Source organism: Pleurodeles waltl, chromosome 8, assembly GCF_031143425.1.
Source record: "Pleurodeles waltl isolate 20211129_DDA chromosome 8, aPleWal1.hap1.20221129, whole genome shotgun sequence".
Lineage (NCBI taxonomy): Eukaryota > Metazoa > Chordata > Amphibia > Caudata > Salamandridae > Pleurodeles > Pleurodeles waltl.
The window spans coordinates 1,073,660,807-1,073,684,573 of record NC_090447.1 but is presented as its reverse complement, the minus strand read 5'-3'; the positions used below and the strand labels follow the sequence as shown (position 1 = coordinate 1,073,684,573).

At 49.6% G+C, this 23,767-nt stretch overlaps 1 protein-coding gene across 3 annotated transcripts in view; it reads left to right on the top strand.

The window, feature by feature from the left end:
• TDRD3 (tudor domain containing 3) overlaps nt 1–23,767 on the top strand; it is a 653,010-nt gene that overhangs the window by 350,231 nt on the left and 279,012 nt on the right. For all 3 annotated transcript variants that reach the window (XM_069205299.1, XM_069205301.1, XM_069205300.1), the window contains exons 7-8: nt 10,084–10,233; nt 11,177–11,314. In XM_069205299.1, coding sequence (XP_069061400.1) covers nt 10,084–10,233; nt 11,177–11,314 — 288 coding nt within the window. The remainder of the gene's footprint in view (nt 1–10,083; nt 10,234–11,176; nt 11,315–23,767) is intronic.

Sequence of the window (23,767 nt, the reverse complement as noted above, 5' to 3'; positions counted from 1 at the left end):
CTTGACAACAACGCCCACAACAGCAAGGAACTATTTGGCATCGTCAAAGAGCTCTCCAACCCGGACGCAGAAACCAACCCCATCCCTCCCTCACAGGACCTCTGCGACTCCCTCGCGACCTTCTTCCACCGTAAGATTGCCGACATCTACAACAGCTTCACGACCACCAACATGAACCCGCCCCCGGAAGCCGCAAACGACATCTCCACCATCCTCGCCTGGAACCCTACCACCACCGAGGAAACCACCCGCGTCATGAACTCGATCCACTCGGGATCACCCTCCGACCCCTGTCCTCACCACATTTACAACAAGGCCGACAACATCATCGCACCCCACCTCCGAGACGTCATCAACGCCTCCCTCACCACTGCTTCCTTCCCTGAAAGCTGGAAACACGCAGAACTCAACGCCCTCTTAAAGAAACCTACAGCAGATCCCACCGAACTCAAAAACTTCCGGCCTATCTCCCTCCTACCGTTCCCCGCCAAAGTGATTGAGAAAATCGTCAACGCTCAACTCACCGCCGCCCTGGAAACCTCCGACTCCCTCGACTCCACTCAGTTCGGATTCAGGGCCAACCACAGCACCGAAACCGCCCTCATCGCAGCCACGGACGACATCCGAGCCCTGACCGACAAGGGTGAAACCGTGGCCCTCATTCTCCTGGATCTCTCTGCAGCCTTCGACACGGTCTGCCACCGCACCCTGATAGACCGCCTCTGCAGCGCCGGCATCAGAGGCAAGGCCCTGGAATGGGTCATCTCCTTCCTCTCCGGAAGGACCCAGAGAGTCCGCCTCCCCCCCTTCAGATCCGCAGCCACGGAGATCATCTGCGGCGTACCCCAAGGATCCTCCCTCAGCCCCACCCTATTCAACGTCTACATGACCCCCCTGGCAAACATCGCACGCAAACACGGACTCGACATCATATCCTACGCCGACGACACCCAGCTCATCTTATCCCTCACCAACAACCCCACATCAGCAAGGACCAGACTGCACGACGGCATGAAGGAAGTAGCGACCTGGATGACAGACAGCCGACTGAAACTGAACACAGATAAAACGGAGGTCCTCATCCTCGGCCCTACCCCCTCCGCATGGGACGACTCCTGGTGGCCCCCCGCCCTAGGCAGCACTCCCCAACCGACCAACCACGCACGCAACCTCGGCTTCATCCTGGACTCCTCCCTCTCGATGACCAGACAGGTCAACTCGGTGACCTCAGCGTGCTTCAACACCCTCCGCATGCTCCGCAAGATCTTCCGCTGGATCCCCATCGACACCAGGAAGACCGTCACCCACGCCCTCGTCACCAGCCGCCTGGACTACGGGAACACTCTGTACGCCGGCATCACCACCAAGCTGCAGAGGAAACTTCAACGGATCCAGAACGCCGCAGCACGACTCATCCTGGACATACCTCGCCACCACCACATCTCCGGACACCTGAGAAAACTCCACTGGCTCCCGGTCAACAAGAGGATCACCTTCAGACTCCTCACCCACGCACACAAAGCCCTCTACAACCTCGGACCCAAACTCATCAACTCCCGCGTCTCCTTCTACACCCTTCCGCGCACTCTGCGCTCCACCGGTCAGGCCTTGGCAGCCGTTCCCCGCATCCGCAAAACCACCGCCTGAGGAAAATCCTTCTCTTTTCTGGCAGCGAAGACCTGGAACTCCCTGCCCAGTCACCTTCGCGCCATACCCGAACACCTCCCCTTCAGAAGGCAGCTCAAGACCTGGCTCTTCGAGCACTGACCCCCTCCCCCCCAGCGCCTTGAGACCCTTATGGGTGAGTAGCGCGCTTTATAAATGTGATTGATTGATTGATTATAGCCTTCCGAAGTCACAGCACCAGTTTGCTGAAGAAATCAATGCACTGCAGGCCTGTGAGGAGACTTGTTTTTTGAGCCGTTGCGCAGAGGTGTCTGTCTGCAGCAGGCAGACATAGGTTTTCCTGCCCATTTTTAGGGTCGAACCTGCGTTACATGTGCTCGCGCATGCGTGTCGCAGCAAGACGCTTTAGGGTTTAGAAAAGGGCTCGGAGCCCTGTCAACGTCACGTCAGTGTTTTTCATTGGTTCGTGGGCTTGCATATTTAAATCTGCATGCTTTCATTAGTCGAAGGCATGCATACGGTGGCTAGCCTTCCTCCAGCGCATCGACCAAGTACAGAAAACATGCGAGGCTCACTGTTTTCTGTCCGGCTCGTTGACTACTTTTTACTAGCGCGATTTCGCTTGGCGGAAGTCGAGCGCTTTACACAGTTTATTGCACTTTTTCGGGTTAGGTACATAAATGCACTTTTGCCGATAGCGTTGTAAACTCCTAACCCGTCTTTTCACCTATCAGCTCTAACATGAGCAAACGCGAGACCCGTTGCATTGCAAATGCTTGTTAAAGTAGTGTTTGATCAGTTAGTGAACTCTGAATGTACTCTCAAATTAGAGGTGAAAAGAACAAGGTTGAAGAAGGCTGTCTTATTACAGAGAAGAGCTGTGTCTGTTTCTCAAGGGTCTGACACTTGCTTACCGGTAAAATAAACACTTCCATTCTTGAAATGTGTGTGAAAGGTCAGAATTGGATTTTCTTCAGTGTGTTTTTCTCTTCTTGATATGGTTCAACCTTCACGTATACATGAATTGTGTAACAGAGTGCACAGCATGGTTCCTGGTCTGGCATATTTTCCTGTACTTCCACCTAATAAAATAACGAGAATAATGATGCTAATAACATTTGAAGGGTTAGGTCCTGCTATGCTTTAAGGAAATATGTGATACATTCAAAGATAGCTGCCAAGGATGCAGCCACATTCGCTGCAAACATGTTGGGGTTTGGGGGGATAAGCACTGATAAGGGCAGTATGATTGACGGATGAAACCTGTTGGCTTTGCAAATGCCTGTTCACACTACCATGATCTGTAATGTGTTCGTTCACCTTTTTTATACTTCCTTTGTTTGCCCAAAATATCCACCCAAACCTGTATCAGAATGACTCCCTCTTGCTAAGTGCCTGGCACTAAACAAGATACTGACTGCAAGGATCTCCCTTAAATATATATGACAACACTGTACCTAGCAAGTGAAGCCCAAATCGTGGTAGGTGTACTCCTCCAAGTGCAGAGGTCTATACGGAAGCCACAGAGATGTTCTCTCACTGGTGCAGTCACTGCATGGGTCATGGCAGAAGTAATAACGTGAACATTTGGTCAAGTCTTTGTATATAGCAATGGTCGTCTAACCACTGTACTAGACTTAATTCACGCTTTTGTGCCCTTTCATCCTTTCTCTTTGTTGTCTGGGTTTCAGCATGTTGTCCTTAATTCTTGTTTCTTTGCTAGGCGCAGTAAATGGTACTTTAAAGAGCAGCTCGTTGTTCCAGCTACAGGGCCTAATTCTGTGTGGTTTCCTTTGGAATGGAGACAGTCTCTCCTACCTAAACCAGGGCATTTTGCACTGTCGATGGTGCTCCTCGACCATGAGGTGGGTGAAGATGAGCAAGTTTATGGTAGCAGCTCAGCAACTAGCCAGTCCCCCAGGTTCATATGTCCTGTATTTGCATTCAGGAGTGGGAGCTGAGAAACCTCCTTGAAGAGGCCTTAAGTGAAGGGCTTCCCGGGTCATACACTGGTCTGAGGGTGATCGAGGCAGTCAGGCAACCGCCCCATGGGACTGCTGGCAAGCTGGACTCACATAGTGCAGTGCAGATACACAGTGTGCTCAAATAAATTTACAGTATAAATACTTACCTATTACTAAATTGTTAATTTAGTCAAAGACGTTCATTAGTTTTTGTTATCGTCTCTCAAGTCAGGAAAGTATGGGTAAGATGTACGAAGTCATTTAGCGGATGCAAAGCATAACTAGTTATGAATTTGCAAAACTGGTTTTGAAATGCATTACGCATTGCAGTTTGGAATGGGCATGTTTAGGGCACACCTTTCAAATTCTGGTTTGCAGTGGTATGTATGAATAGTTAGCGACTGCAATTTCGGTTGCAAACCATTTATACCCTGACTTCCCAAAGAAGCGGATGACCACTTCACATATGGAAATAGCCCCATGGAGAACTCGTTTCCCTTTGTGAATGGAACAAAGTTTGTATGGGAGTGGGCAGTAGTACGCAGCATGACTGCTAACTCTTAAACAGACTTTTTTTCTATTTTTTTTCTGTAAAAAAAAAAAAAAAGGGAAAAACTTTTTTTTTTTTTTTTTAGGTAAAAGACTACATATTGAAAAAAAAAAGGTGCTTCTTTTAAAATGCGATCAGTCACAGTGGTCTGCAATTCCTGAAGTGGGTCAAATTGCGATCCACTACGCATTCCGATGTTGAGAACTGACCTATTAAAACAAGTCAGTTTGAAACATCTGGTTTCAATGCAAATTGGTCTGCAATTCTGACCTCTTTTTGCGTTTCAAATGCTATCTGGGCCTGAATTCTTTTAAACTCCTTGTTATTATGGTGCCATATCGCTAGAAGGGGAATGTGTATTTCTGTTCACGGGCCTTCTCTTTAAACCAAAATCCACAACTAGAAAAGAAACGTTGATAATTTTTCATCAAACAAAAGTCGTTACTTTTTTCTTCTCTGGCCTTCCTGCCTGCTTCTGTTCTTTTGGAAACTGGCCAAATAATTTTGAGATTTTTCATTTTGATTGTAGCCCTGCAGACACGCATCGGGCTGAGTCATTGGTCAAGAAAATCTTTGGTTTACTTGCTTCTTTGGCTCTGTATCCCCCTCTCAAGTGCCTTTAAGCTCACAGAGTCCTCCATTTTCTGCAAGACTTGAACATTGCTTGGAGCTTTTTTAAATAAACTGGTTAACAGGCATATCATGGATTTTGTTTCTATTTTCAGTTTTTAAACTTCAATTCTATACAGCATGTTTGCGTTATAGTTTTGGGGTTTGCAGTTTTTCAGTCGATACACTTGTGTAGTTAGGATTAAATGTTTCTTTTTTATCTTAACGGCGATAATTTGTATTTGTTCTCACTTTAGTTTGTAATGTGTCATCTATAACCCTTTTTTTCAGTAGGGTTGGTTGCAAAACTTAGACTGTTGAGGATTAGCACAATGACAGGTGGCAGTTGTTATTGGCTTCCAGAACGTGTGGATTGTGTGAGCACAACTATTACAGGCAGTGTTTAGTCAACTCAAACAAAAAAAACCTGCTGTCTTCAAATCCACCCACAGAAAGTGGCTAAATGTGTTTTGCTTGTTTTTTGTTGCTGTCAAAACATCAAATCACAGGCGTTTTCGCATCTTCATTCTAAGTTCACATGACAGCCCAGAGTTCTGCTGATTTCTTCTCACCTGCTCTGGTGTCAGAAAAAAAAGCAGGTGGGAGCTTACTTGGAATCCTTCTGAACTGAGTGGAATCTTTAATGTCCCTTGGCCAACATCAGTTTATTTTGTGTTCACATTTCATTTTGTTTGACTTGTCATTCCTTTTGTTTCTGTTTTTGCAGCGCGTCTCACTTTGATGATATACGCTTGCTAAAGAAAGGTAGCCTCTATTCTTTGAATAAAGGGAAGAAAATAATTGCTGTAAAACGAATGAGAGAGATAAAATAATTGTACGTTCCTTTCTATAGTTTTAGTGATAACATAATTATTAAAACTTGATTTCAGTAAATTCGTAACTCTTAAATACACCCCCCCCCCCCCCCGCAAATTGAATATCACAGTTGAATAACTGATTGGGGTTTCAATGGGTATCTTTCATCATTAGTGGTATGTGGCCAAGGCCGGACTTTAAGTGCTGATTAATAGAACCAGTGAATCACCACTGGACATTATTTATCGGCCAAGGCCATAAAAACATGAGTAGAGACTGGCACACAGTTGTCTTCTGTAATGTCATTTTAAACAGTGAAAGAAGCAGCTGGAGGACAGTGGCCATAATTAAACAGGTAGCATCCTGGATGTGGGATGTAAAAAGGTATCAATACAATCCACAATGCACAACAAATCAGCATATGGTGTGCAGTCAGTTGTAACATGGATTTGAAACTATATTTCCGGGGTCTAACCTCATGGATCATTTCATGATAAATGTGTTTCAGCAGTGAGATCGACACACCTGGAGCCTTAATCAGCACATGAAGTACGATTTCCGGTGTTTACATTACTTCAGAACTGTCAGACATTACTGTTAGAACGTTTTATAGATTAAAATGGACGAACATAAGAGTGTTTGATAGACACAAGCGAAGAAGCCTTGGTATATGTTTTGTGGTTGGAAGGGGTGTAAAAGACCATATTTTGTGGCTTCTGGAAAATAAATTAAAATAGTACATGACCTACTTAAAACGTTAACCAGCACTTTCTTGGGCTGACATTAAGTGGGGAGAGTGGGGCTGTTTCAGATGGAGGGGGTGACGCACTATACATGGAAGTGGACATTATTTTCTGGAAGCAGATAAATTGACCTTAAAAGCAGCTAGCTGGCTGGCTGACTGCAGCGGACCCTGCTCCTTTCAGCAAATTTACTAAGAGAGGATGCTTCTCAAGAACTCAGTCTTGTGCCTATCAAGACAATTCATGCAGAAAGGGCCATGGTGCTTCCCATCATCAAATATGTCCCTTCTTGCTACAGATAAAAAAGGACTTATTTATATATATGTATCACCATTTCAACATACATCAAACTAGTGTTAGCACCATATAATTTGGCTGTAAAACGTCAATGGTGGACATTTATGCAGTACTGTGGATTTTCTCCATGAGTAATCCCTAAGCATGGGGCAAGGGATTCTAACTGGTTGTTGGCACGTATTCAGTTTGACAAGTACAATGTTCAGGCAAGATAACCCAGACAAGCAGGACCACCAGGATTCATATTCCCTCCTTCCTTTAACTTCCAGTCAGTAACAGTTTTTCTAAGGCTCCGAAACTACTACTACTGCAACAATAGGTTGCGCTGACAATCACACAACCTATCATCGCATACAAATGTAGTAACAATTTATGTCAGACATTGGCAATAAAATTCCTGCCACCTGAATGAACTTTGCATGTCTAACTTGTTATATATTCTACTGAATCCTAATAGAAAGTATTTAGTGTCACATATAACCACGATCAGATCATTTGTATTATCAATCTAATTACATCTTACATTATGTTTTGTATTATTAATTCAATTGTGCTCGAGGCAAATATTTTTATTAAATATCGGTGATGCCTTTGCCATAATTCCTTGTGCACTTTCTGGTAGCAAAGGTGTAATATTTGGAAGCACTAGGTAGACTTAGCTGTTGCTTAATTTGTGCATCATACAATCAGCCACCGAAACCTAGGGATGTGTGGTTCATTAGTACCTCTGCTATCATTGTAATAGTTTAAAGATGAGAATCCCCTCTCATGGAAAACTACAACTCCCATTTTACTGGCAGTACAGGACAGTAGACATTATTAAGATGCTCGGCAAATGTGAGATTTGAGCTATACAGGGACAGTCTGTCATAATGTGCATCTATGAGATTGGATTGAGTTTTATATCTGTATTCAGTAATGTAATCTGGTTAAAAAAAACATAATATTAATAATTTGTTCGGTTGGCAAAGCATTCAGGTGCCCCTTTATTCCAGCTCTCACCTTGACTTCTCAGTATCTCACTGGCTACATATTCCCAACTTCTGTTCAAAGATGAGTATTATCCACATTTAGTTGATGCAAAGCTCTCTCTGCTTTTTACCTCTCTGATGCCACATTGCCAAGTAATCATCAAAATAAACACATTTGTTGTTCACGCTTTCCATTGTAACGCTCTTCAGGACATAAAGTCTCCCACCCTCATTACTATTGTGAGATACTGCTTCAGAAACCCACATCTTGATTACACCAAACCAAAGAGGCATTCCGTCCATATCCCCACACAGTAAATGTAGTCCTGCTACTCCGCGACATGTTTAACATTGTTGTTGATCTTCATTACCTGACTAGTCCCATTTGCAATGCCAAGAAGGATTCATGCAACCTGCTTGGTTGCTGCAGCCTCATTATGTCTCACTGTGTTTTTCTTCCTCATGATGATGGCACTTTTCATGTTGCTCTTCATTATCTTCACCTTCACCAGACTGCCACTGTATTCTAGAGATATAGAACTCTGCCTCACCCTGTGTAGATGAAACTCACTGTCTAGATCTCTTAAATCCAATAAAAAAGGTGGTGTCCATCCTTATTTGGAGCTTCCATTGCTGCTTCACCCCACTGTTCTTTTGCCCAAAGCCCAGTCCCTCCTCATCCCCTCTACTTATGAGATTTAAAATATTAGTGAATTGAATGTCTTTAGGAGCGTATTCATATTGTGATGTTATTTGGTGGATTTTAGGCTCATTAGACATTCTAGGTACGCTTAGGTTGTCCGTATTGCCATGAATGGCAAGCAAGCCATGGCTTGGGACCCGATTTAGAAGTGAGTGGTAAATCTTCTGATAGTTCGAGAAAGTGCTACCTGCAGAGGAGAATATAATGGGTTAATTTCCTTTAGCATGTTGGTTGAAATTTAACTAGATGATTTTTGAAAATCTGCCACTTCTTCCACAAATATCAGGATTTTCTATTACCACCCAACTATGAATCATGCCACACTGATTAGGCTGAGCATTATAATTTGGAATGAATGGCTGATGTGTAATTTGTGTTTTCGTTTCCATATCTCCTTCACAAAAGTCTTGCTATTGAATTACCTTCATGGACCTATTTATGTTGCAGGGCCCCAAAAATCTGCTGACCACTTGCATGAGTTCCATTTTATGAGGTTGAGCTATTTTTTTTATTCCACTCACCATTCGGGCAGTGGACAAAAGAACAGGTGTCCTGTTCAGTGAAAAGCAGAATTAGCAATTAAGATGCCTTTAAATCTTATTCTTGTCACATTTGCTCTGTGTACAGAGACAGAGGTCAAAAGTCAGTTTGTCTTCTTGCAATGCAAATACTTTTCCTTGTGACTGCAGAGTTCTGGGATTTTGTAAGGTGAACTGTCTGACCTGTGTGAAATGAAAGGCTTTGGGTAGGTGTTTCCTCTCACAGAACATTTATATAACTAACTCAACTTTACAAACATTTGAAAATATATTTCAGTAGCTGTGAAATACCATTTCTGTGGGATGAAAAAAATATTTTAATAGAATGGAAAAAAAGTCAGAACACTTTACTTGGTGATGTGCAAATGATAAATGTTTTATGAAACCCAATTTTCGCAGATTATTGTTAATACACTATATCGTTATATAAAGCTGCAAGTTAGTAGGAAGGATTTGGACATTTCTTGAAAATTTACTGTCTGTAAATTACAGTGTGCTACCACATCATACTTTAATAATATATTTATTAAATGTCAGTGTTAAACATAAACTGGAAAACACTCCTGCCCTGATGGCAAAATTAGTAAAGTAGGAGGCAAGTCATGCATGGATTATGTGTACCCTATATGTGGGCTAGATTTGTTATACATGGAGCAAATGTTTAGTGTATATAATCAAACAAAAGAGGATATTTTTACAGCAGAAATTCTGAACTCACATATTTGAAGGTACACTCATATATGAGAATGAAGAAAAAGGTGGCTGTAAAATACATTATTTGCATGGGATCACACAATTTAAGACCTGTTTCCAGACCAAGTACATTACAGTCAGGTCGAATAGATTATTCAAGCTACTCGACTTGCAGGTCTAGTAAGACTTTTATGATTTTTCGAGGCCTGAATTGACTTGGCCAATTTCTATCCGGATTAGTTAATACATTCTGCAAAATAAATGCCCTTAATGAGTACAAGTTTTTCAATTTTGTTTCAATATACAAGAATATAGATGGTGATTCTGAGTGATTTTTAATTGCTTTCCTGAGGGAAATTATTCACCCTCATGGTTTCAGGCAAGTTCTTTTGGCTATCGAAATCTGTGGCATTTCTCCCTAACCACAACTCATAACAGGACAGCATCCTATCAGGTATCATGAGTGTGTCTAAGTGAAGTACTTCTAAAGCTGATGGCTGAAGTTTAAGCAAAGCATTAGGAAGAGTGGTGTGGATAGGATAAAAGTATTCTCCTCCTCTTTACTTTGACAGAAGTGTGCCACCAATGTGCAAGTGGACAGCAGAGAACTTGATCGCAGGAAGACCCTTCAAGTTACAAATGCATCCAAGCCTGTCGGAGAGAACGATGAATTTGAAAAGCAGAGGACTGCTGCCATCGCAGAAGTAGCCAAGAGCAAGGAGGTTGGAATAAACATTCACTGAAACCATTTCTTTTTTTTAGGCAGTTTTTTAAATGTGTAGTTTGTTGGCTCTGCTTAAGAAAGCTCAGGTGCTATTTGCTAATTTTCACTTTATCAAGGTCTGGTAGGAACTAATTTACGAGTCCGTGTGTTATAGTAGGGCATTTCTTCTAGTCCAGTTCTTCAATACGTGCACATGAAGGCAGTGCAATTTTTTTCTTTATATATGTAATATTGCCGCGTTGTTTGTTTTTGATCTGTCCTCTGGCAGCTCCAAGCACTGCTTGATATACGCTCCTCTCACAAACTCTGGCATGTTGGTCATTTGATATGCTTCAACTTCACACAGTCCATTTAGTAAGGGCGGCTTAGTCAGGCAAGCCAGCTGAGATTTATCGCCCCGCGGCACTGCCGTTTAGTCTCGCGGTGCCGTCTTTTAAAATATTAAGCTTAGCCTCGTGTATTCCCCTAAACTGAGTCTTGTGGTTCGAAGCCATTAAAGAGCTCAAATGAACACTGCTCGTGTGGTCTGCACCTTTGTAAATAGAGTATAGTTGTATTCTTCTTTTTTCTGACTCCTACTGTGGTACTGTGTTTTTTAAGTGCTACATTTCCTCACAGTTTATGGTCGCTGAAAACGTCCCTCTAGTTCCATTCTGGTGTAGGTGTCGCTTTGTTCATACACTTGACTTCATAAATGCTGTGGCCGTTAACATCATGAGACATCAAGTCCTCTTCCTGAGTGCCTGCTTCATTTGAAGGCAAACCCTGTAACTAGATGTCTGGGCCTGTTATGAGGACGCACCTTTTTGTGCGTCTCTGATGTGTAAGCCCAGATGCATAATGGCGCCACCAGAGATGTACTGCATTATGTATTGCAACGCTTTAGTCTCCGGCCGGTAACCGGCGTTTTTTGAGGTAAACATTTTACTTGTCATTTGCAGGCCAGGACCTTTGGAGGCGGCGGTCATGCTGGAAGCAACCTCAACGCCGTTGCTGGAGGCAGCCGAACGAGAGAAGTTTTTCACCGAGAGCGGGTAGTACGGACGGAAGGGAAACCGGAAGGCGTGTACCGAGAGCTGGTAAGCCAAGCCCCAAGAGGTGAAAATCTCACGCCCGTGTGGCGCGAGGAGAACGGACGCTCATTATCGCTCCTCGGTCCACGTTTTCTATTTGCTCTCTGTGAAGCAGATCAGCCTTCGCAGTATTTTTGTGGTTTATGACTGAAATACCGCAAGGTGACTGGCTGTGCACATTATGCACTCTCCTATCTGGCCCAAAGTACACTATTCTAGCGCAGCATTTACCGCACTTTCAGCAAATATTCTGTGTAGGATTGTTGACAAGGAAGAGCACTCGAATGGCATTTTTGCCTTGTAGAGGAACCGCGTGTTTTGCTTTTCAGATTACCTTGCTTTTCAAATCCGAATATTTACCAAATTGAAAAGCTGTCAAACCTCCTGCTCCGCAGCATTTTGCTGCTGTCACTTGCACGCTGGGAACTGCACGGGAGCGAGGTAAAAGCCTCCAGCATGGATTGAGGACAGCTAATTCTAACCTGTCTGGTTTTCTTGTGTATTTTTGAAATGTGATGAACATTTCAGTCCCAATTTTGGAGGCAAGCAGAAGCATAAAACCTCTCTTTAGATGCCAGTCTGCATGATGTGTTTTTGCTTGTGCTAATAGTACTACTAGGTTGGTGCACCAAGCAGCGGACATACTAACCAACATTGGCAAATCCAACAGGTCTCGCCTACGAGACGTATTATCTTTGTCAATGTCTTTTCGCCATGTTGTACAGCAGCGTGGCTGACGGAGGTGGTCAACGCAGCAACGAGGAGCTAGACAGGAGAGTGTTAGGGAGGGGCTCAAAGCAACAACGAGGAGGGGGGTCCAAGGCAGTAACACAGAGTGGGATTGGACAGTGAGATTGGGTCAAGTAACAACACAAGACAGAGCAAGTAAAAAAACAAAGAATGGGTAGCAAGCAAGAGAAAATGCAGGGCGGGAGCAAGCAAGAAACATTGAGGGACTAGGCAAGCAGCAAACAGTGTGAGACGGGAGGCTAAGCAACAAAACTGAGCAGGAGAGGGCCTTGCAACAACACATGGGGTTAGCAGAAATACAGAGGGCGGGAAAACATAAAGCAAGAAAGAACGAGGAAAGGGAAGTGAAAGTGCAGAGGAAAAAAAGAGAGAAGAGAAAGAAAAACGAACGAAAGAGATGTACTTGCATTGCCAGTGTCAAAACCTACGTGAAATCAGAACTTCTTGGTGGCAATGTCTTTCATGATGAAAGTTTTAAAACAGTGTACTCCTATCCAACTAATGTAATACTTTTCAAAGCTTCGTATTAGGCACAATATGTGTTTTTCTTTCATATGAGGTGATTGCTGCTGCTGAACTGTCAGATTACAGCGCTCAAAGCACGGGGTGCAGCTTTGACTCCAGCTGAAAGGCAGCAAACTGTTCCGCCTTCTACTGGTAGCTCACCATTGGTCTTTTGGAGATTCCTGGTTTACGAAGAGTTCGCAAGCATGTATTTTATAAAATCGCTAATTCATTGCAATCACTGTTCTGTAAAATGAAAGATTAAAATCCTTCCCACCAGAACGTGTTACTTTTTATCAGGTTCAGCAACTTTTACTGTTCACTCTCCTAGTGATCAAAAACACCAAATGGAGCTGAAACAAAGAAACCAGAGTCTAAAAAGGTAAAACAGTGATATATATACTCAATTGCTAAATAAACACACATTGTCTTACTGTTCCGGAAGAGAAATAAAGTGACCAGGACGATTAGTTTATTTTTCGGTTTAGGGTTAGTGATGCAGAGCTCCTTAACCCCCTCGCTCCAAATATGCCTCCTTTTTTTTCCCCAACATCCTGGAGATTCTAAAGGTACCCAGAGTTTGTGGATTCCCCTGACGGGGACCGATAAATTAGCCAAAGTACAGCTAAAATTAGGAGTTTTGGGGAAACATGAGAAAAAAGTGCTGCAGAAGAAAGCATCTGGTTATTTCCCTGCAAATGGCATCAATGAAGGGTTTGCCATGCTAAAACCACCATCTTCCCAGCTTTCAGGAACAGGCAGACTAGAATAAAAAAAACACATTTTGCAACACAGTTTTGGCATTTTACTGGGACATACCCAATTTGTCCTATTTTTTTGTGATTTCAACCTTCTTCCAGTTAGTGGTAGATATTGGTCTGAAAACAGTGGTGGATCCCGGAAAACTGTCTCGCTTGCGTGGGTGCCCAAAGCAGTGTCAGCCGAAAAACATTTGAAAAATTGCGCTTATCAACTCGCTGTGATATCCCCTCATTCTCTACATGTTTTTGGTCTTTCCCTGTTGTAGGCACTTGGCCGACCCACACAAGTGAGGTATCATTTTACTCGGGAGACCAAGGGGAATGCTGGGTGTTTGTGCTGGCGAGGTGATCCCAGCCAGAAATGTGTGATTTTTTTTTTTTGTAGCTAAATTTGAGGTTTGCTGTGTTCAGGGAGCCCTGATCGGATCCCTGGCCCCTGGTGGGCCCTGGGACAGGTACTCCCTTCCTCCAGCCTTCCGTACCCTGAGGGGCCCAGACATGGGAGTCCACTGGGCCCAGGGAGGGTTCCCCTGCAAGTTTGGGTTCAGGGGCCCCCAACGGACCATGGGGCGTGAGCTCCCTTCCTTCAGCCTGCCGTACCCTGAGGGGTCCAGACCTGGGAGTCCACTGGGCCCTCGAAGGCTTCCTCTGCCAGTTTGGGTTCAAGGGCCCCAGCGAGGCCCCCACCAGGCCCTGGGTCGGGCGCTCCCTTCCTCCAGTCTGCTGTACCCTGAGGGGCCCGGGCCTGGGAGTCTACCCGGCCAAGCAAGGCTTCCCCTGTCAGTTTGGGTTCAGGGGCCCCGGCGAGCCCCAGGTTGGGAGCCCCTGTCCTGGCCTTTGCCGTCCGGCCCACCAAGTGGCAAGGCCCCGGGACAGGGTCTGGGGAGGACTTGCATGCATGGCTGTGTTCAGAGAGCTCCGACTAGGCCCCTGGCCCCTGCCGGGCGCTGGGACGGGCACTCTCTTCCTCCAGTCTGCTGCACCCTGACGGTCCCAGACCTGGGAATCCACCAGGCCAGGTAGGCCTCCCCTGCCAGTGTGGGTTCAAGGCCCCCGGCTCGGCCCCCAATGGGCCCTGGGGAGGGCGCTCCCTTCCTCCAGCTTGCCGTACCCTGAGGGGCCCAGGCCTTGGAGTCCACCGGGCCCAGACAGGCTTCCCATGCCAGTTTGAGTTCAGGGCCCCTGGCTGGGCCCCCACCAGGCCCTGGGACGGGCGGCTCCCTTTCTCCAGCCTGCTGTACTCCTGGAGGGCCTTGGCGTACACTGGGCCAAGGGAGGCTTCCCCTATTGGTTTGGGTTCAGGGGCCACAGCTGGGCCCCCAATAGGCCCTGGGGAGGGCGCTCCCTTCCTCCAACCTGACGTACCCTGAGGGGCCCAACCATGGGAGTCTACCGGGCCCAGAGAGGTTTCCCCTGCCGGTTCGGGTTCAGAGGCCCAGACCGGGCCCCCACCTTTCCCTGGGGCAGGAGCTCCCTTTCTCCAGCCTGCCTATTCTGAGGGGCTGAGGCCTGGGAGTTCCCCTGGCCAAGCAAGTCTTCCCCTGTCAGCTTGGGTTCAGGGGCCCCAGCAGGCCCCAGGGTGGCATCTCCTGACCTAGGCGATGCTCTCCGGCCCACTAAGTGGCAAGGCACCTGGTACAGGGTCTGGGGAAGACTCCAGTGCATGGCTGTGTTCTGAGAGCTCCGACTGGGTCCCTGGCCCCTGCCGGGCCCTGGGGTGGGGCTCTTCCTTCTTCCAGCCTGCCGTACCCCGAGGGCCCCAGGCCTGGGAGTCCACTGGGCCAAATGAGGCTTCCCCTGTCAGTTTGGGTTCAGGACCCCCGACAGGACCCCCACCAGGCCCTGAGACGGACGGCTCCCTTTCTCCAGCCTGCTGTATTCCTGGAGGGCCTTGACGTACACTGGGCCAAGGGAGGCTTCCCCTATTGGTTTGAGTTCAGGGGCCCCGGGCAGGGCTGTGATAGGCCCCAGGGTGAGATCACCTTGCCTGGGCTTTGTCTTCCGGCCCTCCATGTGGCAAGGCACCTAGGACAGGGTCCCGGGAGGCTTCCCCTGCGTGGCAGTGTTCAGAGATCCCCAGGTGGGCACTCCCTTCCTCCAGCCTGCCTTACCCTGAGGGGCCCAGGCCTGGGAGTCCACCGGGCCCAGGGAGGCTTCCCCTGCCTGTTTGGGTTCAGGGGCCCTGGCCAGGCCACCACAGAGTCCTGGGGCAGGCAGGCGCTTCCTTCCTCCAGCCTGCCGTACCCTCAGGGGCCTGGGCCTGGGAGTCCGCTGGGCCCAGGGAGAGCTTCCCCTTCTGGTTTTAGTTCAGGGGCCTGGGCCAGGGGTCTGGCAGGCCCCGGGGTGGGAGCCCCCGTCCAGGTCTTTGTCCTCTGGCCCCCCCGAGGCCAGGCCTCATGTGGGGAGCCTTTACGCCCTTGTGGCCCGGCCATCTGGTCGCTCCGACAACTGGGGTCATCTGGTTGCGCCCCATGCGCTCCTAGGCAGGGTGGGAACCCCTTGCCTGGACTTTGTCCTCTGCCCTGCTGGTTGGCAAATAGCCTGCGACATGATCCCGCAGGCCCTGGGATGGGTTTCCTGGTGTGTAAAGAGGCCTCAGGGCCCCCGGTCGGAGGTTGGTTTTGGCCTCCCATGTCTGTGGCCCAGCTGGGGCTTAGAAAACCCAGGCTGCAGAGTCCCCTAAGTGCAGTCTCCTTATGTTAAGGCACAATGCAACCTGATGACTGTCCTCTGAGCCCAGCCATCTGGTTGCACTGAGACCCCAGGGTATCTGGTTGTGCTCTGTGCATTCCTATGACGCGTCCAGATCGCTGGGCTGACCTGGGGAGGCTTCCCCTGCCAGGTCATGCTCAGGGGCCCCATCTGGACCCTGGGCCAGGGGCCAGGTGGGAACCCCTATCCTGAGCTTCGTCCTCCTGCCCACCGTGTAGCCAGATGCCCGGGACAGGGTCTCAGAGGGCCCATGGAGGCCTCACCTGCATGGGTGGGTTTATGAGCCCTGACCAGGCCCTGGGGTGGGCACTCCCTTCCTCCAGCGTGCCGCACCATGAGGGGGCTGGGAGTCCATTGGGCTGGGGGGAGGCTTCCCCTGCCTGTTCAGGTTTAGGGGCCCCAATGTGGGAGACCTTGTCCTGGGCTTTGTCCTCCGGCCCGCCAGGTGGGAAAGTGCCCAGGATGAAGTCCCACAAGCCTCTGGAGGACTTTGCCAGCATGTAAAGAGGCCTCGGGCCCTGGGTTGGAGTTCTGTTGAGGCCCACCTCAGAGCCCCGTGCCTGAGGGCCAGCGGGGGCTCTGAGAACCCAGGCCACAGAGACTCCGTCCCCTGTAGGGGAGAGCACAGGCTCCTTATGTTAAGGCACAGTGCGACCAAATGGCCGTTCTCTGAGCCCGGCCATCTGGTCACGCTTCATGCATTCCTGTGGCACGTCCAGATGGCTAGGCTGCCCCGCGGTGGGATCCCCCATCCCGGTCTTTGTCTTCCGGCCCCCAGAACCAGGGCTTCTGGGGAGCCGTACGGCCTCATGGCCCGGCCATCAGTTCGCTCCGACAACTCGGATCATCTGGTCGCACTGCATTTCTGTGTCATGTCCAGATAGCCAGGCTGCCCCGGAAGTCCCGATGAGGGCTCATTCGCTTCCTTAAGCCCAGCCAGGGCTCCTGGAGGTCTGGTGAGTTCTTGCTGGTGGTCCCCTCCTTCCCTCGGTGCACACAGAGTACAAGAAAGGCGGGTAGCCTTCCTACGGATTACTAGGTACAAGGTATGCCAGACCCCCTTGTGGTCCAGTGGTTCTCAACAGGGCTCTGCCAGGTCACGGGCTGGCCTGCCCTGGGGCCCGGGTGTGCAGCCACCTTGCAGCCCTGTCTGAGTCTCTCCTCCGAACCTGGCTTCCCAGAGTGCAAACTGACATCCTCATGCAATGTGGCCCCCTCCCTACCCACTGGGGAAGAAGGTTCAGCCAGCATTGTACTCTGATCGATTGGGCTCATTTGGTCTGTTTGTGGACGAACTGCTTGGCCAGCCTCGGCTGTTTTTTCAAGCAAAGAGCTTCCACTCCACCAGGGATCATCCGACTCGAAGGTCTGCTGTTCCCTGAGACCCTTCCCTTACCCGGCAGAGCGAAGGCCAAGCAGCCAGGCAGCTTGTGCCCCTCCAGCGGTCTGACCAGAGTGGAAGGGTTGGGTGGTGCAAGGTCCTGCAAGCGGCCTGGCAGTCAAGGCACCTCTGTGTTATCATCATCCTCCTCCACCCAGCACATTTCCGAAGCAGTTCGGAATAACCATTCTGTGGGGTGTCTCTGCTGGCCCAGGCAGGCAGGCTCCCCTTTCTCTTGCTCAGACTGCATCTTGGCCTGGCTGTCTCTCTCCTGTGGAGATGGCTGGTGCCCGCCGGAGCCTGTGTGACCGCCCTGTTCTCCCTTGCAAGCGCCAGGAAGGGGCTTCTCCGCAGCAGGCTCCCCCCTGTGGGGTGTGAAGGTTGGTCCAAGACAGGCAATGCAGCTCCCCCCCCCCCAATCCAGCAGGTGTGGCTACCTGGTTGATCCTGCCAGTAGCATGTGCTCGTCCAAAAGTTAAGCCAGACACGTGTAAGTACACACAGCCGGTACAGTGAAACTGCGAATGGCTCATTAAATCAGTTATGGTTCCTTTGATCACACCACCTGTTACTTGGATAACTGTGGTAATCCTAGAGCTAATACATGCCGATGAACGCTGATCTCCCATGATGTGTGCATTTATCAGACCAAGACCAATCCGGGCTTGCCCGGCCACTTTGGTGACTCTAGATAACCGTGGGCCAAGCGCATGTCCCTGTGACAGCGATGATACATTTGGATGTCTGCCCTATTAACTTTTGATGGTACTTTCTGTGCCTACCATGGTGACCACGGGTAACGGGGAATCAGGGTTCGATTCCGGATAGGGAGCCTGAGAAACGGTTACCAAATCCAAGGAAGGCAGCAGGCGCGCAAATTGCCCATTACCGACTCGGGGAGGTAGTGATGAAAAATAACAATACAGGACTCTTTTGAGGCTCTGTAATTGGAATGAGTACACTCTAAATCCTTCAACGAGGATCCGTTGGAGGGCAGGTCTGATGCCAGCAGCCGCGGTAATTCCAGCTCCAATATCGTATGTAGGAAGTTGGCTCTGTATTTACTATCTCAAAGTAAGAGATAGTGTGCACAGAGTCCAAGGGTTCCCCTTAGAGGTAAGATAGTGGCAACATTAGATAATTCTAATGCTCTATTTTGTGGTAGTGTGGTCGAGCAGTAGGCTTATCAGAGGGTAGTGTTAAGCATTTGTTGTACACACACAGGCAATAAATGAGGAACACACACTCAAAGACTTAACACCAGGCCAATAGTTTTTATATAGAAAAATATATTTTCTTAATTTATTTTTAGAACCACAAGTTCAAGATTTGAAGTAAATACATAAAATGCAAGGTACTCCACACAGGTAAGTTAGGAACTTTGAATTAGAGCAATAACATATATAGTTTTTGTTAAAATGGCAATAAGCTATTTTAAAAGTAGACAGTGCAAAAAACAACATTTCCTGGGGAGGTAAGTATTGGTTAGGTTGTGAGGTAAGTAAGACACTTACAAGTCTTAGTTTCTGGGCATAGGCAGCCCACCGTTGGGGGTTCAAGGCAACCTCAAAGTTACCACACCAGCAGCTCAGGACCGGTCAGGTGCAGAGGTCAAGGAGGTGCCCAAAACACATAGGTGCCTATGGAGAACAGGGGTGCTCCGGTTCCAGTCTGCCAGCAGGTAAGTACCCACATCCTCAGGGTGCAGACCAGGGGGGTTTTGTAGAGCACTGGGGAAACACAAGTAGGCACACAAAACACACCCTCAGCGGCACAGGGGCGGCTGGGTGCAGTGTGCAAAGCAGGCATCGGGTTTTGTATTAGTTTCAATGGAGGGACCCGGGGGTCACTCTAGCGCTGCAGGCAGGGCACAGGGGGGCTTCTCGGGCCAGCCACCACCTGGGCTAGGCAGAGGGTCACCTGGGGGTCACTCCTGCACTAAAGTTCGGTTCCTTCTGGTCCAGGGGGGTCGTCTCGGGCTACTCACGGGGTCGCAGTCGCCGGGGAGTCCTCCATGTGGTGTTGGTTCTCTGGAGCTTGAGCTGGGGGCGTCGGGTGCAGTGTGTGAAGTCTCACGGTTCCGGCGGGAAGAGTGAGGTCTTTGAAGTTGTAGAAAAGTTGCAAGAATGTTGCTGGTTGTTGAGCAGAGCTGCTACTCATGGGAGTTTCTTGGTCCTGGGATTCAGGGCAGTCCTCTGAGGCTTCAGAGGACGCTGGTCCCTGTTGGATGCATCGCTGGTGGCAAGTTTTTGAGTCAGGAGACAGGCCGGTAGGGCTGGGGCCAAAGCAGTTGTCGTCTTCCGTCGTCTCTGCAGGGCTTGTAGGTCAGCAGTCCTTCTTCTTGTTTCAGGTTGCACGAATCTAATTTCTTGGGCTCTTGGGTGCCCCTAAATACTAAATGTAGGGGTGTGTTTAGGTCTGGGAGGGCAGTAGCCAATGGCTACTGTCCTGGAGGGTGGCTACACCCTCTTTGTGCCTCCTCCCTGAGGGGAGTGGGGCACATCCCTAATCCTATTGGGGGAATCCTCCAAAACTAAGATGGAGGGTTTCTAAAGGCAGGGGTCACCTCAGCTCAGGACACATTAGGGGCTGTCCTGACTGGTGGGCGACGACTCCTTGTTTTTCTAATTATCTCCTCCAGCCTTGCCGCCAAAAGTGGGGGCAGTGGCTGGAGGGGCGGGCATCTCCACTAGCTGGGATGCCCTGGGGCGTTGTAACAAAAGGGGTGGGCCTTTGAGGCTCACCGCCAGGTGTTACAGTTCCTGCAGGGGAAGGTGAGAAGCACCTCCACCCAGTACAGGCTTTGCTCCTGGCCACAGAGTGACAAAGGCACTCTCCCCTTATGGCCAGCAACTCGTCTGGTTGTGGCAGGCTAGCAGAAACTGGTCAGCCCCACTCTAGAAGTCGGATTGGTATTTAGAGGGCATCTCCAAGATGCCCTCTGGGTGCATGTTACAATAAATTCCACACTGGCATCAGTGTGCATTTATTGTGGTGAGAAGTTTGATACCAAACGTCCCTGATTTAAGTGTAACCATTATGGAACTGTGGAGTTCGTGTTTGACCAACTCCCAGACCATATACTCTTATGGCTACCCTGCATTTACAATGTCTAAGGTTTTGCTTAGACACTGTAGGGACATAGTGCTCATGCACTTATGTCCTCACCTGTGGTATAGTGCACCCTGCCTTAGGGCTGTAAGGCCTGCTAGAGGGGTGACTCACCTATGCCACAGGCAGTGTGAGGTTGGTATGGCACTCTGAGGGGAGTGCCATGTAGACTTAGTCATTTTCTCCCCACCAGCACACACAAGCTGTGTGTGCTGGTGGGGAGAAAGTGTACATGTGCTAAGTGAGGGGTCCCCAGGGTGGCATAAAACATGCTGCAGCCCTTAGAGACCTTCCCTGGCATCAGGGCCCTTGGTACCGGGGTACCAGTTACAAGGGACGTATCTGAGTGCCAGGGCTGTGCCAATTGTGGAAGCAAAGTTACAGTTTAGGGAAAGAACACTGGTGAAGGGCCTGGTTAGCAGGGTCCCAGCACACTTTCAATCATAACTTGGCATTAGCAAAGGCAAAAAATCTGGGGGTAACCATTCCAAGGAGGCATTTCCTTACAGCGTATATTAAAGTTGCTGCAGTTAAAAAGCTTGAAGTTGGATCTTGGGATCGAGCTGGCGGTCTGCTGTGAGGTGAGCTACTGCCTGTCCCAGCCCCTGCCTCTCAGTGCCCCCTTGATGCTCTTGACTGAGTGTCCTGGGGGTCCGAAGTGTTCATAGCAGGCCGATGGCCTGAATACTTCAGCTAGGAATAATGGAATAGGACTCCGGTTTTATTCTGTTGGTTTTCGGAACTGGAGCCATGATTAAGGACGGCTGGGGACATTCGTATGGTGCCGCTAGAGGTGAAATCCTTGGACCGGCGCAAGACGAACCAAAGCAAAAGCATTTGCCAAGAATGTTTTCATTAATCAAGAACGAAAGTCGGAGGTTCGAAGACAATCAGATACCGTCGTAGTTCCGACCATAAAGGATGCCGACTAGTGATCCGGTGGTGTTATTCCCATGACCCGCCGAGCAGCTTCTGGGAAACCAAAGTCTTTGAGTTCCAGGAGGAGTACGGTTGCAAAGCTGAAACTTAAAGGAATTGATGGTAGACCACCACCAGGAATGGAGATTGTGGCTTAATTTGACTCAACACAGGAAACCTCACCTGGCCCGGGCACGGAAAGGATTGACAGATTGATAGCTCTTTCTTGAATCTGTGGGTGGTGGTGCATGGCCGTTCTTAGTTGGTGGAGCAATTTGTCTGGATAATTCTGATAACGAGCGAGACTCCTCCATGCTAACTAGTTACACGACCCCCATTGGTCGGCGTCCATCTTCTTAGAGGAACAAGTGGCGTTCAGCCACACAATATTGAGCAATAACAGGTCTGTGATGCTCTTAAATGTCCAGGGCTGCACATGCGCTACACTGAATGGATCAGCATGTGTCCACCCTTTGCCGACAGGTGTGGGTAACCCACTGAACCCCGTTCGTGATAGGGATTGGGGATTGCAATTATTTGCCATGAATGAGGACTTCCCAGTAAGTGTGGGTCATAAGCTTGCGTTGATCAAGTCCCTGCCCTTTGTACACACCGCCTGTCGCTACTACCGATTGGATAGTTTAGTGAGGTCCTTGGATCGGCCCTGCCGGTGACGGCAACGGCCCTGGTGGAGCACCGAGAAGATGATCAAATTTGACTATCTAGAGGAAGTAAAAATCGTAACAAGGTTTCCATAGGTGAACCTGCGGAAGGAACATTAACGGCGGAGCGGCCCGAGAGACCGATGGTGCCAGCCGGAGCCCTTGGTTGCCTCCAAAAATGGAACACCCGTAGGCACAGGGCCTGGCCCTCCCCTTGTGCTTCCTGGCTAACGGAGCGATCCGCAGCCACTGGGGTGTTTGGGAGAGGACTGGGTGTGGAGACGGCTTCTCCGCCTGGGAGGACTTGACCCTCTTATGCTGGGAGTGGCAAGACGGAATGCCCCTCCTGAGATGGAACCCACGCTCATCCAGCATGACCCTGGGAGGGAGACCGAATTGAAGTGCCTCCCCAGGCTGGGGCCACCCCCCTGAAAGCCCTGCTGCCTGGGCTCTCCCGCGCCTGATTTTTGGCCTGCCTGGGGTTCGGGTGACTGAACAGTGGCCTTTCTCGATTGGCACGGCAGCCTGGACGAGGAGGAGCTGGGGCTGTGAGGGAACCCTGTCTCCCCTCAGTGGGGGTGTGCTGGAGGAGGGGCACCTCTTCCCTTCTGGCGCCTCTAACCAGGGCAGTGGGCTTGGGTTATCCCCCAGCCCGCTGACACTGCTCAGGGCTGCTGCCTTAAGCCAGTGACTCTCGACATGCAGGGTCCAGATCTGGTGACTGATAGCTGGTGTGCAGGTGGGGTGACCCTCCCTTGATGCCAGGTACCTGGCTTGACCTGGTCCCGAATGGCTGGGGTAAGGGCTTGAAGAGTCGTGTGGTCCCTCCTGGTCCTCTGGGAGGGACCTGTGGTTGTGGGGCTGCCTGGCCCCTGTGCTGTTCTGTGAGCCCCCCCTCCCGTGGGGAGGCTCCTGGGCCGAGTGCCTGGTGATGTTCTTAGAATCGTGGAGATTGACTCCCAGAGCGGAAGCCTGATGGGGTGCCTGGCCGTCTTGCTGTGTGGTTGGCGAATGGGTGTGGTGCTGCCTTCCTCCTGCCTCTGCTGCACATTTAGGACACTGATCATTGACCTTTTCAATGCACCCTGCGGCCCCGGGTTATGCCCGGGGCTGCGCCTGTCTGAGGGTTGCTTGATTGTCAATCATGCTGGAGCTTTCCCAGGGCGCGGCTAGGGCTGTCCTAGGGCAGCTCTGCTCCCTTTGTCCCCCCTCCAAGGTCAGACCGCCCTGATTGCCTGCAGCAGGATCCCACCCTTGGTCCTGTCATGGAGGTATGCCTAGCCTTGCCTCCCCGCCTTGGCGGAGTGTGGGCAGGGGACTGGTCTGCCCTGGGGCGCCTGGCTGCATGCTGCATGTGGTTGTCTGTGGTGTTCCATGGCTGCCTTTGCACACAGCCTTGGGTGTACACCTCTGTGGCTGGTCCCCATGTGGTGTGGATGGGGGGGGTTTGGGGCCAACTACTGGCCTTGGGCTTCAATCCAGGGAAAAGGGTGTGCTGCCATGTACCCCTGTCCCCTGCAGCCCAGGGGTTGGTGGTCCTGGCTTCCCCCAATGCTTTGGCATCTGACTGACCTCAGATCAGTTGTGGCAACCTGCTGAATATTAGCGGATGCGGACAGAAGGGGGCTGCCTCCATCGCCCTTACTGCATCGCATGTTCG